This window comes from Staurois parvus, unplaced genomic scaffold (assembly GCF_062004578.1).
Source record: "Staurois parvus isolate SC_StPar_1 unplaced genomic scaffold, SC_StPar_1.0 ptg000006l, whole genome shotgun sequence".
NCBI classification, from domain to species: Eukaryota; Metazoa; Chordata; class Amphibia; order Anura; family Ranidae; genus Staurois; species Staurois parvus.
The window spans coordinates 10,469,810-10,486,126 of NW_028317802.1; the positions used below are offsets into that span (position 1 = coordinate 10,469,810).

The following is a 16,317-nucleotide window of genomic DNA, read 5'->3' on the forward strand; positions in this document are numbered from 1 at the left end:
TATAGCATAAAGCTCCCAATGGCCATTTTTAATTTTTTTTTTTTTTAAAGAAAAGGTTTAATTATGCTTTAAACCTGGTCTTTGTTTTATTCTTTTAGTATTCATGCACATGGCTGCAAGAGGGTCGTGCAGGTGCTCAGAGTAGTAGCAGACAAACTCTGCCCAGAGTCGTACATCCGTACACATGTGCGTGTTTACTCAACTAGAGACATATAGCTGCACTCAGCCACTGATTGCTATGGGTGGCTGTGGGCAGCATCTGTAAATCCCAGGCAGGGAAATACACCCGAATGTACAGCTCTACATCCTGCTTGTGGCCGTGTGCATTTAGCCATATATGCATACACAGAAAAAGAGATGAACAACGTATCACTTAAAATAAGCACTACTCTTTCTGGAAGAAAAAACATTTTATTTATCTTTTTCCCAAAGAAATAAAAGCAATATAAATATTATTGTATAAAACTTGCGTGTAAGACATTGACATGAGTCTATTTACGGGTATAAGAAGGGTGAAAGCATATTCATAATAGTAAAGTACAGTTCAGTTAGACACAATGAAAAGACAGGTGCATAAACTGGATGAACATTTATATCACTAACACACAGAAAGATACAGAAGGAGCAATTAAAATACTGCAACCCACAAGTCGGATACAGGGATGAAAGGATCACATTAGAACTATTTTGTACATACCAGCTAATCTAGAATGAAAGTTGTAATAAAAGGTAAATCATAACAGCAAAGGAATAAAAAAATCACCTACTGTTCGTTTATTGGTATGACTGTATTGTATTACAAGCTGTATATATGGTTAGTATGTTGTCACCTATATGGAAGGTGAAGAGTTGCTTCTAGTGCCCCAAGCTGAGGTCACATGACAGACATTGGCATAGAAGGTTATTGTATATAATGCTTTTATATAACATTACTGTAAGCAGTGCAATAGCATTGTCAAGCAGCAAGCTGAAAGACGTAAGGCTTTACTGCTCAAGGCATCGGAAAATTATATGCCCAAAAAAAGAAAGGTTGTGTAAGCGATAGAGTGCATACAAATGATAGTTAGACATTTGTGAAAGCTTTTTTTTTTTTTAAATCTTTTTGCATCAGTGTACAAAGAGAGAACCTGGTCTGTAGGTAATATGATATAAAATACAAAGTGGTCATTAAAACAATCTAAAGGTTTGTCACTGACTCTTAGCAGCTACCATACGTTACATGTAAAAATAAATAAAAAAATACTTAGAAATAAAAATTCAAAATGGAAATGAGTAGATTTGCTATATATATTTGTGCAGCCAGTGTTAAAATATCCACACTCTTGCATTAAAACATTATTCAGCATTTTCTCTGTACATAAACTATACTGCGAGCTGACTGGCCTTCTATTTTCACAGCATTTATTTATTTTTTTAATGTCAGTTTGGGATACACTGGTAAAAGAAAACAAATTTCAAATGTGATATATAAAATTGCTAAACAAGCCATATTGTAAGGAAATATTGGTAAAAATTACCTTTAAATTTTATCCTGCATGCTGCTGTGATTTTAACTGCCAGAAAGTTTAAATGTATCCACCTTGCAAATATAGCAACAGTACACAGTCCATAGACAGGATACCCCACAACTCTCATTCACCTGCTCCTCAACTGGCTTACTGCTTTACCAAAGGACTGCACATAGCACAGAGCACAGATATCTAAAGTGGTTTACCCAGAAATGTCTTTAGGTTTTCTGCACTGGGATTTCTGGTTGGTGCAATATTTGCAAGATGAGATGTACTTCTACAGAGATTCCTAGAGAAAGGAGGGATGTTGAATATTTCTTATTACAGCAATTCAACTAAATGTGTGACTATAGTAGCAGACCGTTCCACTTATGTCACATTTAGCATTACTGTTGAGGTCTATCTCAAGATCTACAGAACTAAAAAGAGATGTGGACCTACATAAAAGTTTGCAATGCATATAAAATGACTTTAAAATTGCATATTATCAAATAAACAAGTAAAATTACAAATCCAAGGTGCTCCCATATGTATGCTGTTTTCAGTAAGATAATTAGTAAAAGAACTTTTTTTTATATGGTTATTGGTAGCCCTGTTTTTCCAAAATGGATCTGATTCATCAAGCTACAGTAGCACTTAAGGAGCTCTAAGGCTAAGTTTACACTAGATTCAAGAGCAGGTGTTTCATGAGTGTTTTTGAAACTCCATGAACACCTGTCAAAACTGCGTGCGCTGCAGCGCCCAGTGTTGTTCACATGGCTGTTTTAGTGGCGCTTTGCGTTGCGGCAAAATAGACCCAATATGTGTCGTTTGCCAGGCTTTGCCACTATCCAAACGCTTCCATTGAGATTAATGTAAATGCACAGCAAATGCACTGGAAACGCATCACAAATGTCCCTATGGCATTTACAGAGCATTTGAGATGTGCTTAGAAAGCGTTATTAGCCAAGATGATAATACAAAAATTCATACAATAAAAATAAACACTGAGGAGGCATCTGGCAAGAGTTTTTTAACATGCTGCAAACACAAAAAATGCACCAAAAACCACAAAGTCAATGCATCTTAATGCATTAAGAGCGTTAATGGGCATTTTAATTTCTTTGCAGAGGCCTAAAGTGTGCTAAAGGTGTGCTAACGTTTACTCTTAGCACTGTTTAGCATGCCTTAGGTACCAATAATGCTTGATTAACCAGGATCATAACACTAAAAAAACAATGGTCTGGCTTGTATTAGGCTTCATGTACACGAGCCTACCCTGACAGCTGGCCGCAGGAAAATGCAAATCACGGCAAAAATGTGGTACTGCGGTTGGCAAGGTTTTGCCACGTTTTGCGTTTTCTCATGGCCGGTGGTCAAAACGTTCCTATCCTGAACGCGATTCTTCCATGCTCAGGAGATGGAGGTTTAACCTCACGTAAACGTGGCAGCTCCTAAACTCTGGTAAAAGCCTATGTGTACATGGACACATAAGCTTTTATGGAGTTGAGTTTAGGAGCTTTGGCAAAAAAATGCCAAAAGCTCCTAAACTCGAGTTTAGAAGCTGCTCATGTACATGAAGCCTTAAACAGGTTTACCTTCTATCATTCTTTATAAAGAATCCAAAGACTCCATGCTGGATACTTACATGCAAAACAAAAATTTATTGTAGAAAAGCAAACTGGGCTCACATGCTGATACATTGACCGTTTAACTCCGCTTCAAGAGATCAAACAAGCCCATCAGCAACTAACCTTCTTAGCAGTAGTTTTCCCATATGAGAAGAGGCTTTACCTATCGAAAAAATGACTACTTTTCATATATATTTATAAAAAAAGATGACTTTCTGATGAAAAGGCCGCTAGCAATTCGAGTATATTAATTTCCCTGGCTTCCTCTTGTTTGTCACAAACATTCCTTACTTCTTAGAAATTTGTATTGTTTTGGCGCTCTCTATATGACAGACAGATCTAAAGATACATGTTTCTACAAAAAAAAAAAAAATCACCCTATCATCTAGAACCAAATACTAACTTACATATGCATTTTTTTTAAAATTCATCAAATGTAAAAGAAAACGGTAAAAATGCAATTTGGGTTAACAAAGCTTTGAGAACTTCTGTGATAATGATAAATTATAAATGCCTATTTAGTGATACATATATACATTGGAAGAAGTTCCGCAAGTATGTGGAACGCTACCAGCAAAAGATGAATCCTAATAGTATGTAAAGAGTACATCATTGGCTAGGAAAGGACTTTTTCAGAACATAGTAACCTTGCCATTAGAACATATTGGCTCATATTGACAGAACACACAATTCCAGTGTCCAAACTAGTATTCTCTATTACAAACTCCAATAGTAGGAAGGACACATGGGCTCTGATAATGACTGATACAACCAGTTCCAAACATTCTCTCTCCTGTTGTGAATAAGACATTCTTTCTGGGATTTCGGCTAGAGGGAAGATCTCACAAAATTCTGCCTTGTTGGTATAACACATCTTTATTTCTTTTCCTTTTTTCCAGATTTCTTTTTGTTCCCTGAAGGTGCTTTGTTGTCACGTTTCCCCGCAGCGTTAGTAAGGGTTGATGTTGTTCCTGGAATGTAGATGTTTTGTCTGTAGTCAGGGACGTGCTGTAGAGTGAACTGTGGTCCATAGCGAGCACTGAGTCCCATTGTACCTGTTGATCCTCCGATACCAGAACTTCCTTCAGCTGCTTCTGTCGGAAATGAAGAAAAGATTTGTTATCTAAAAAAGGATTTATACATTTACAACATTTGAACTCTTAATGAATTAGAATCAAATCCACCATCACAAGTGCAGCTTTGTCAGTTTATATCAAGCCAGTCTCGTGACCACTTCAGCTAATCCAGAAACATCTTCAATTTTAGTTTCTCATGGCAATAGGGAATAGACATCATAGCCTATAGAATGTGGAATTTATCTAGTCCCTGGGGCCTTGTGTAGTAAGTATTTATCCAATCCCTTGTGGACTTGTGTAGTAAGTACAGTATTTATTCAGTTTCAGAGGGCCTTGTGTAGTGGATATTTATCTAATCCCTAGTGGTCTTGTGTAGTAAGCATTTATCCTGTCCTTGGTAGCCTTGTGTCCTAAGTATTGATTCAGTCCCTGGTAGCCTTGTCTCGGAAGTATTTATCCAGTTCCTGCTAGGTCAGTGTAGTAAGTATTTATTCAGTCCCTAGTGACCATGTGTAGTAAGTATTTATCCAGTTCTTGCTGGCCTAGTATAGTAAGTGTTTATCATGCTCCTGGTGGCATTGTGTGGTATGTATTTATCCAGCTCCTAATGGCCTTATGTCATAGTTATGTATCCAGTTCCTGCTGACCTTCTGTAGTAAGTATTTATCCAGTCCTTAGTGGTCTTGTATTGTAAGTATTTATCCGGTTCTTGCTGCCTTGTGTAGTAAGTATTTATCCAGTCCTTAGTGACATTGTGTAATGAGTGTTTAGCCAGTCACGGGTGGCTTTGTATATTAAGCATTTAGCCAGTCTTGTGTGGCTTTGTGTAGTAAGTATTTACTCAGCCCCTAATGGTCTTGTGTAGCAAGAATTTATCAAGCTCATGCTCGCCTTGTGTTCTAAGTGTTTACCCAGTTTCTCTTAGCCTTGAGTAGTATGTAGTGAATGGTAGACCTGTGCTCGGTGTCCTACAATGATCAATATTTCAGGAGAATGCTGCTACCCCAAATATCTGACTACAAGATATCAAATGAAGACTATGCAAGAAAGGGGGGGGGGGTGTTCTTTTAAATCATACAATAAAGTGTCTCAAAGCAAACAATCATAAATTACAAATAAACAAGATTTCATAGTAGAAAATGCTTAAGCCCTTGGCGCCGGCGCCTCCCAGCCCTTTAAGGGTTTCAGAAGCAGGGAGGCGGGGTGAGGTTTAGGGTCATGTGACCGCCGTGACACGCCGTCACATGATCGGGAAAGGTCCGGATCGAAAGAGGAGATTGGGACCTTTCCGTGAGTACCGGACATGTGTGCTGGGAGCGCGCAAGGAGCGCTCTCTGCACATATGTTTTTTTTAATAGAACGCAAATGTGCGGTCGGTCGGCGTCTAGGCCCAGATGCCGGGAGGCGGCACATTTGTGTTCGGCCGGCGTGAAGAGGTTAAGTGCATTAAAATAATTAATATATCCTTAACAAAGCACTTTGTTGCGTAGCAAATATTTTGCCAATCTCTAGTGGTCTTGTGTAGTAAGAATGTATCCAGTCTCTCATGGCCTTGTGTAGTAAATATTTAACCAATCCTAGGTAGCCTAGTAAAGTAGGTATTTGGCTGTCCCTGATAGCATAGTGTAGTAAGTATCTATCCAGTCCCTGGTCCCCTAGTATAGAACGTTAATAGCCAATACGTGTTAGCCTAGTGTAGTAAGTATCTAGCAATATTTGGTAGTTTAATGTAGTTGAAATTAATCCCAGATGCCTGTGCTGTGCAACATTTTTAATAACTTCTTTATTGCTACAAACTTCTTAAAACTGACATTATATTTACAACAGGATCTCTGTATGTAAAGGACAGCAAGGCTATATACATCCTCAGGTATAAATTTTAATTATGACTGCAGTATACCTAAAAATCCTAATAAAGTCAAAGAAATGACTATACAGTCTGACAGACATTGTACTAACAAGCTGTTGTGTAGGGTGGCTGAATTGGCATCAGTTTTAGACCTAGTGCACTGTGTAGTCAGCTCTCAACAGGGGCGGACTGACAGCTCATGGGGCGCCCGGGCAATAAGGGATCATGGTGTCCCTGTGTCCTTGCCCAAAGTCAAAAAAGCCTATGAAAAAGGTACCAGGGGCATCTCATGGGGCCCCCTACTGACTCCGGGCCCTCGGGCAGTGCCCGAGTTTCCAAATGGTCAGTCCGCCCCTGGCTCTCAGTAACACACCTGATTTGACATACCCCCTCCCCTTCAATGCAATACAAGTCTATGTGAGAACACATGTACTGAGGGGTGTGGTTGGCACTCTGCGGGCATGGAGAGAACTGATTGAAGCAGCATTTTTACTTAGAATGTAAGGTTAAATATTAACATTTAGTGTACGGAACTATAAGCAGATAAAAGGTGTGAGCCTTCAACTGGGCTTTAAACTCACTTATGCTAGTAATTGAAGATACAGTAATTACTGAAACAATTTATAGGACACCCGAGCTTGACGAAACACATCGGTTACCCTTTCTTCTGAAAATGCCAGGTGCCTGGCTGTCAAGTTGATATAATCACTATATATAATACTTTTGATATAATACTTTTCTCAGTCACAGACTTAGAACAGAATGCGGGTCAGGACTCTAGTTTCTCTGCATGCTTGTTCCTGGCTATGGACTCTAAAGGTATTGAATTTAGAGGAACAGCATGACAGACAGGCAATATGCATTTTCAGAAGGATGTCAGCTTTCAGTTCTCTCTCTATACAGGTTTTTTTTTGTTAAGTGTACATCACTACAGTACATCACATCTTCAAGGTCAATAACAATTAATCTTTATAGGATAGCATTACAAAGCCTATGCAATGCCTTTAAAATTACCAACCATTTATTTTTAAAGCTGAACATAATACCCCGGAAACCAGCTAACAACCTGGAACACAGCACAGTTATATCACTTTATATGATGCAATCTACCACTTAGAGGGTATCATTTACTGAGGTGTCAGCAATAATAGATGCACATAATTTATCACATTACATGGAATTCCACCCACAGGTTATAATACAGTATTTGCGCAGAGGCTCAAACACATTAACTCCACTTAGCAAGCTGAGAGCACATTGCATAACCACTCTTCACTCTGTATATGTCTGTACAGACTTAGATATACAAACATGCAATTTGAAGATGTAAAGCAAAATTAAAGTGTTACTAACCCCAGGACCCTGCATTTACTAAATCTGGTCTCCCACAGTATACATAAATGCAATTATTTTAGTAAACATAAACTGCTAAATACCTTTTCTCATCAGCATTATATAGCAATCTTGTGACTTCTATCAGTGTCCAGCAGAGCACTGGTTAAATTTTGTGGGAGGATGTTTCTTTCTGCTCTAGGAGGAAGTAGAACCCCTGACCTCTGTCTGGACAGTGCTGATTGGCCCTGTGCTGATCACATGCACTCTTCCAAGAAAAAAAAACCCTCTATAGTAATGCACACCCAACTAATCATGTGCAGAATTTCTCCACGCAATATGTCTTATAAGGGGATAAGTGGGGGACACTGGAAGAAGGGGGGGGGGTCAGAGAAGTCAGGATCAAGTAGCATTACACAGTGCAGAAGATAAACCCCTTAGGTTCCACAGTCAGTATAACAAGCATGTTTTAATGCATATACAGACTGGTTTTACTGTTGTGGGTTTAGTAACACTTTAACTTCTACATATTCATTATTCTTTGGAAACCTGTAAACATCTACAGCAGTTTCATTATAACAAATGCAACTGCTGAATTTTTAAGGGGATTTCCAGGTAAAAGGAAATTCCCTATTTGTAAATTCCCTCTTTGTACTGGATAGTACCAAACAATTTACTAGAGACAATAAAAATGATCTGATATTAAAGCCTAAACGCAGGTAAAATGAGTCTCTTGTGCTGGAGTCAACTGTTAAAGTTAAAATCCTCTGTCTTCTGTCCCTCCTCCCATAGCATGAGCTGTAATCTGCTGGTGCTCTGGGGGTTATCACCAAGGAACCTGTCACGGGGACATTCTTTGGAGCCTGCCCTTTCTGCCCCCCTCCTCCAGCTTTAAAACTGTACTATAGCTTCCATGAATGACAAATATTCTATGAATGGAGGATGGGCGGATGAATGAATGGTGTGCCTCCAACATTCATAGAGTGCTTTTCATCTATGGAAGCTATCATTTGTGAATGGAGGAGGGGAGTGGAAAGGATAGGCTTGGATGAGTGCCTGTAACAAGTCCCTCGGCATTTGAAGATTATGGTTTCAGGGTATGAGAGTTGAAACAGTGGACAGAGAATTTCAACTATGACGACTGACATCAGAAACACTTCAGATTAAATGTACTGTTTCTTTGTGCTGATTTTTTTTTAAAATCAAACGTTTTACCTAAACTTAGACTTCAAGTACATGTCAAGCCAAAACTTTTTTTGTTAGTTTTGGATGATGTCAGAAAAGATTAGAACCCCTGTAAATTTTTTTACTGCTGTCCAGGGCATCAATGAAGAGATATTTTCTTATTTCCTATCCTGCTGACATTTTATGAGACAGGAAGTAAGGGGAACTCCAAAAGCAACATGGATGGAAATAAAAATGCTTTTCTTTAGCAAGGCCTGGTTCACACCTTGGCGTTTTTTTTAGTGCTTTTTTCAGAAACTCATTACAGTCCATTTAACATGGTTTACTATGGGACACGTTCGCATCTACGCATTTTCAGCCGTTGGAGAAGGTTAGGGACTTTTTTTCCCCCCATCAGATTACAACACGCATAGGTGTGAACCAGGCCTAAAGTAGGAGAAAGCTAGAATTTAGACAGTAGTGAAAACCAGACAGTGGTTATAATACTTCCCCATTTTATCTAAAACAATAAGAATGGTTTTTGGCTTTGCCTACACTTCAATATATTACACAGGTGCTGTGATTGCCTAACTGCATTTATGGCATTGACTAATATTGACTGCCCTTTCCACCCACCCCCTCTCCATTCACAGAAGCTATACTACAGCTTCCAATAATGCGAAACGCTCTATGAATGAAGGATGGGCGGAGGAATGAAAGGTCTGCATGCTCTATTCATAGAGCACTTCATTGTTGATGGAAGCTATTGCATTAACTCCCGCAGCACTGATAGATTACCACTGTGGGGGTATGTAGGAGGGGTGAAGGGCTGAAGATTTGAACTAGGACAGCATTCACCAGCAAAATGGAACCTTCTGCTGTTTAGCAAGCACTTGCTGAATTTCGATCCATGTATGGTCAGGGAGGTTGTACAAAAGTTGATCTACTGATTGACTTCTGTACAACCACCATGTCATTTTTTTTTATAGCCAGTAGCACTGATCAGTGTATCCTGACGCTGTCATAATGCAATAACATAGCGGGAAGGATTCTCCCTTCCACCTCGAATGCAGATGGAGCAATAGAGTCATTTTGTTTCTTCATTCAACCCCTTGGTTGAATCAAAAAAAAAAGTCTATTGTATGGGCTGCATAAGGCTTTAAAACATGCTATCATAAAATGTTTGTAACAGAAAACCAATCATTAGATGGCATATCTAGACTTGAAGTCTCCGTCTGAAAATGCTGATTGCCTGGCTCTCATGTCACTGTGTGCACCTGATGAGGTCCTTCATATTACTACACTCCCACATTGCACTATGTTCTGTGAATGGCAGAGAAGCAATTGAATGACAGGGTCTCCACCACCCATTGAAAGAATGCAATACATTGTGGGAGAATAGTATAGAGATTTCTATGAATGGAAAAGAGGGCAAAAGGGGGTGAGTGAGCGGCACAACTATTCTCTGCAACTGTGACAGCTGTTAACCCATACAGTACCAGAAGATAGTAATTCAGGGCAATATCTGGCGGCTCTGAAGTTGGCACTGAAGGAAGATTTTTTAGTAGAGGTAATGAGATACACTATTGTGCATGATGCTAAACTTCAGCTTTAAAAAAGACTTAATTCTCTACTTTTTCCAACCACAAAAAAATTGGCATTATTGCTGTCAAATAATGGATGTCTGACAGTGAAACGAGAAGCCAACTTTTCCTTCTTGACAGCTATACAATATTAGAGGGAGCACAATACCACGGATGCTTTAAATTCAGTAACTGTTCTCTGTTTTCTAACTGGAACAAAATCAGCAGGATCAAAGGGTTCTTGTGTTTTCTGTCATGGAAACTGACCATTTGCCGATGCCAGGATCATTGCTTGGAGTCTCTCAGTTTCAAACTGGTTATTTGGCCACACTCCAGGTTCTTCTGTGGGCTGTTGTGTTCTACAGAGAGATGACAAGACATTTTTCCAATAAGAAACACGCCAAGTGTGAGAAGGTAAGCAGCTGCTTATTGGCCCTGCATGGGACCCTGAAACACGATGCCACAATTTGTCTGAGACTGTGTGTGTGTCTGTGGGTGTTAGTGGTTTACAAAAAAAACTCTTTTCTTTTTTCTTTAACCGAGCTTGCAGACCAAAAAATGTAGACAGGATGCTGTAATATAATCACAAGCACGGTGGAGATACTTCCATTGACTTGGCTCAGCAACTCAGTATACTCTCTGGGTGATTGATTATTGATTCTTAGTCATATCTCTAAGCAAAACATATAATAATCGCCATATGGGTTATTTACTAAAACTAGAGAGTGCAAAATCTGGTGCAGCTTTGCATAGAAACCAATCAGCTTGCAGGTTTTATTGTCAAAGCTTAATTGAACAAGATGAAGTTAGAAGTTGGTTGGCTACTATGCACAACTGAACCAGTGTACCAGTTTTAGTAACTCCACCCATAAGTAGGACCTATATCAACAGGCTTTGGGTTTGGGATGATGATATCCATTTAATATCGGATTGTGATTCTCCTGCGATCTTTCAGAATTCATTGACAAGTGCATTTAACCTGCAATTGATCACATTGTGGCCTTCATTTCATTGGTTCAAGTGGGTTTTGCATTCCCATAGATTTGTACAGGAATGCAAAACCTGTTTGAAGTGAACAAAAGCCCACTGACACAAGCCCTTACTTTGTTTTGTATGTTGTCTTTGTTCAAATGTAGACTATTTGTAGAATATTAAATGCAAAGATATATTCTGTATGATCAAATTCCTACTTAGTATCTCTTATTGCCTATTCATCCTCATCTTTTAGCTCTCCCCATATGTGTAAATGCAGATACAAATGATAAAAAAATTACACTTCCCATACACCTTGGATACTTTCTGTAGGGACAAGTGACTTCTCTGGGCTTCACTATGGGGTCCCTGGAAAGAGGTTCCCATGTCTTATAAGAAGACACTCTACAGTAGCACTGAGCAGTAGTGCCTTCTAACAAAATTTGGAATCCTCAGCTTTCCCAGGATCTCCTTAACCTCCCTACCGGTCTGATTATGTCCATATTTCTGTGCTCAAAGCGGTACATTTTTTTTGCATGGAAATATGTAGTTTTTTTTATTGTAGGCTTGTAATTTTTAGGAATAACTCACTGATATTTGTCCGAACAAGTCTAGTAAACATTCCGAGTATGTTAAAATTTGAAACACGAAATAATAAATTATAATTTATAAATAATCCTAAAAAATAATAATATAATAATAAATGTAATTCAATAATATAATCAAACCAAAAACACTGAAATTTGAAATAGAGCGCCAGTTCGCACATCACTGAGCAAAGTCGCAAAATCATTTTCAGTGTCTGATGACGAATTTCCCCACAAATCATTATCACTCAATTCTGCAAGTAGTTCTAATGTACTATCGCTGTTCTCTAGCTGGTCTAAAACCGATTTTGACCTAAAGGGACGCTTTTTGGATGCCATGGACTTTTCTCAGTTTCAAGGCAGAAAGAACAGTAAAAATGCAGTGAATGTCACTTCTACAATTTTCAAATTTCCCGCCACTTCCGTCCCTGTATGTCCTTACGTTGCAGGGAACGGAACCCAGAAGACAGATGCCAGCATCCGTCGGAGAACATTGCCGGGGACACTGCAGGAGGGACATCGTGGGAGCTCAAGACAAGTTAAGTGAAGAAGAGATCCCGGAGCAGCGCTGCAGGGTATTCCCGAGTGTAGCTCGGGGTTACCGCTTGTGGTGCTGAAACTTTACCCTGAGCTACACTCGGAAATAACTCCAAGGAGGTTAAAAGTGACATCACCCTCATACAGATACAGCAAATGGTAAATACACTATATTGCCAAAAGTATTGGGACACCCCTCCAAATCATTGGATTCAGGTGTTCCAATCACCTCCATGGCCACAGGTGTAAAAATCAAGCACTTGCAGACTGCTTACACAAACATTTGTGAAAGAATGGGTTGCTCTCAGGAACTCAGTGAATTAAAGCGAGGCATCATGATAGGTTGCCATCTGTGCAATAAGTCCATCCGGGAAATTTCCTTGCTACGAAATATTCCACAGTCAACTGTCAGAGGTATTATAACAAAGCAGAGGCAACTGGGAAGAACAGAAACTCAGCCACGAAGTGGTAGGCCAATATAAAATGACAGAGCGGGGTGAGCGCATGCTGAAGCGCACAGTACGCAGAAGACGCCAACTGTCTGCAGAGTCAATAGCTAAAGACCTCCGAAGTTGGTGTGGCCTTCAGATTAGCACAACAAAAGTGCGCAGAGAGCTTCATTGAATGGGCTTCCATGGCTGAGCAGCTCTATCCAAGCATTACATCACCAAGTGCAATGCAAAACATCGGGTACAGTGGTTTAAAGCACGTCGCCACTGGACTCTAGAGCAGCGGAGATGTGTTCTCTGGAGTGACCAATCATGCTTCTCTGTCTGGCAATCCGATGGGTGTGTCTGGGTTTGGCGGTTGCCAGGAGAATGGTACTTGCCTGACTGCATTGTGTCAAGTGTAAAGTTTAGTGGAGAGGGATTATGGTGTGGGGTTATTTTTTAGAAGTTGGGATTGGCCCCTTAGTTTCAGTGAAGGGAACTCTTAAGGCATCAGCATACCAAGACATGGATGAGCGAGTTTGGGGTGGAAGAACTTGACTGGCCTGCAGAGTCGTTGACCTCAATCCGATAGAAGACCTTTGGGATGAATTAGAGTAAAGACTGCGAGCCAGGCCGTCTCGTCTGACATCAGTGCCTGCCCTAACAAATGTGCTTCTGGAAGAATGGTCAAATATTCCCATAGACACACTCCTAAACCTTGTGGACAGCCTTCCCAGAAGAGTTGAAGCTGTTATAGCTGCAAAGTGTGTGGCAACTCAGTATTGAACCCTACGGACAAAGACTGGGATGCCCTTAAAGTTCATGTGCGTGTAAAGGCAGGCGTCCCAATACTTTTGGCAATATAGTGTATATTTTTAATTTTTCTCCTATTCTTTGTTTTCTTCTTGTATTTAAGTCTATATTTTTATATGGGGGTGTGATTTCATGCAAGATCCACTTTAGCCTTCTGCCGCCGGCCACACGCACATATGCAGCCTCCCGGCGGGTGGGTTTTAACACCGAGCAGCTGCATATATGTGTCTAAATGTAAACAATTTACTATGCTGAAAGCACACTCCCTACACGCTCCCAGCACAGTAACTAAACTGTCACAGATAGCTCCAGATGCATATTTGTGATTGGAAACTTTCGATCATGTGACTGCAACAGCCATTCACAGTGGTCACATGATCGGAATGCCCGTCTCCTGACATTTTGATTCACTTAAAGGGCTGGGAGTCGGCAGCGGCAAGGGGTTAAATCCCAAACCAGCCCAAACCTTCTTTTCTTTTACTTTCAACAAAGAAAAATAAGTTGGAATTTCTGTGAAGTTAATAATACTGCCTGAGTGGCCAAGCAGTTAAAAATCATCAGTTAGCTTTTTATTTAAATAGCATGAGCAAGCATTCAAAGGCAATATCTTCATTAACATGCACTTGCAAATGTACTAGTAAATACTGTATATACCAGCTTCCAATGAAGTATGAAAACTACAGAACAGTGTGTGTTTTAACCCTTTTGTTCCTTTCTACCCTGTATATCTAATCTCTCCATATATGACCTGTATATTAACCCTTTCACCTTCCTTATCCTGCACATCTATACATTAACCTACTAATATCCATCCTTCCATTGTATGTGACCTGTACTTAAGCCTCTTCACCTTCTCCCCCTCAGTGTGTGGCCTGTACATTTGTAGCACCCTCCTAGTTTAGCTAGGGGGAGCTAGACCCTAATGGTTAGTGAGGAGCTGGTTAGCATCTCAGCTGAGATTGCCAGAGGGGTCAAATTCTGGTCAGAACTGAGAAATTCTGCAGGCCAGCCCCTCTGGAATTTTCCGCTGCTCTGAGACTTTCGGAGGAGGGTCTTGAAGGCAGTGGGTGGTGTGGCAACTTGCTCATCAGAATTGGAGCGGAGTTCCCCCTCAACCCTCGTTTCCGTGTTCTGTCTGTGTATTTGAGGTCTTCCTGGAATCCTCACATCCCCCCTGCATTCCTGTGAGGCAGACTGTGAGGCAAATCTCCTGGCAAATGGTGTGGAACAACCTAAGACATGAGAAGTGGAGCCGGCCAGTCTGCAAAGGTGTCATTTTTATCACCCAAAACTATGTAAGCCCACTCATTATCAAACCAACCAGAATAAGTGCACAGTCCTGAGGTCAACTGTATGGTTCATATCACGGGATATGAGCTAGTAATTTAGTGTAGAGTTTCCCAATGACCACTCCCAAGTCAGAGCCCCCCTCCCCTTTTGAGAGGGACCTTTTAAGAGAGTAAGTGAGTTAGACACACAGACTCAGGGATCTCCCAGCAACATCGTAACAAGGGGGGATCAAAGAACCTTTCTGCTCTGCATCTTGAATTTGCTAAAACCAGGCAAGGCAAGTAACTTACCCTGTAATTTCCTCGCTATTCTATGTTTGCTGTGTCTTTATATACATATATATATATTTTTGTGACATCTTTGTAACTATTTATTTTGCATCCAACGCTTTTAGCAATAAATCTTTTTTTCTGAAAGTGTTAAACTGTTTCTAAGCGCTTACTTGCAATTCACGAATCCCTGCCTTTGAAGAGACGCTACTGTGGTTATATTTCTGTATAGTAGGTCCGCGGGCCTTGCTATATAGATCAATATTTCAATCATTATAGTGTATATTTGATAACGGGAGTTTCCCAGTCTCCGACAAAAGTGGTGGTGGCAGTAGAGGGTTAGTTGCGTAACTAACCCGACCCAGTAACAAGCGCATTCAGGCTGTAGGCACCGATTGTAGTCCATTAGCTGGGCAATCGCTGTGTAGGGTGCAGCTGGGTGGGGCCTTGTTACGCGCGTCACACCGCGGTTTTGGATCGGCCGGCCCTTCGGTCACGAGTTTGGTGAGAAGGTCTGGGGTCTGACGCCGTGGGCGTGACGTATTACTGTTAGTCGCGGCTGTGCTATTGTCGCCTGTTGGTGGCGGCGACCGCGGGTCGTGACAGGTGGAAATAAGGAGTGGTTGGTTGGGACCTCAGCCAATCCCCAACAGAAGGCTTGGCAAGGGTCTGGGACTCCCATAAAAGTGTTAGAGCCTGCTCAGTAGGAGTGTGGTGGTGGGAGAGGAGCGTGGAGAAAGAAGATGTGAGGCTGGACTAGGAAGGCTGCCAGGGGGCCTAGTGGGATAATGCCTGCCTGTAAACCTGGACCTGGAAAGGAGGAAAACCCAGGACTCACTGGCCCCCTGAGCGAGGGCCACCTGTATGACAGTGAAGGAGCAGCTCAGCTGATAGCAGCCATCCTGCATGCAGTACAGGGGAGGATCTGAGTGAGTACACCTGCACCCCCTGGGCAGATAGGGGAAGGAGCACTCTGGTGTGAAACCAGATTAGCCCTCTACTAGTGACTGTGCACCTTATTTAAAGGAACAGGTGCCAGAGCCCCTGCTCAGGAAAAAGGTCTCCAGATTGCTGGGTGAAAAGGAGTTCATCTAGGGTCTGGGGTGGAAGTTGTCCTCAGATATCAGTTTCCTTGGGCATCCTATACCTTCCTCACCCTATCCAAGTTCTAAAACCCTCAATAAAACAACAAAACCAACGCTCAAGGACTGTTTTCTGTCTCCGGATGAAAGTTTGTGTGGAAAATGCTAAATGACTGGCTGTGCAGGAATATAGGGGTGCAATTTATCAGCAACC

At 40.9% G+C, this 16,317-nt stretch overlaps 1 protein-coding gene across 45 annotated transcripts in view; it reads right to left on the reverse strand.

Annotated features, from left to right (window-relative positions):
• Positions 1-391: 391 nt before the first annotated feature.
• LOC149474329 (protocadherin gamma-A3-like) overlaps positions 392-16,317 on the reverse strand; it is a 440,639-nt gene continuing 424,713 nt past the window's right edge. For 44 of the 45 annotated variants that reach the window (XM_089657456.1, XM_089659329.1, XM_089657991.1 and 41 more), the window contains exons 3-4: positions 10,390-10,481; positions 392-4,212 (exon numbers count right to left, since the gene is read on the reverse strand). In XM_089657456.1, coding sequence (XP_089513582.1) covers positions 3,995-4,212; positions 10,390-10,481 — 310 coding nt within the window. In that variant the 3' untranslated portion in view covers positions 392-3,994. The remainder of the gene's footprint in view (positions 4,213-10,389; positions 10,482-16,317) is intronic. The other variant, XM_089657030.1, reaches the window with a different exon arrangement.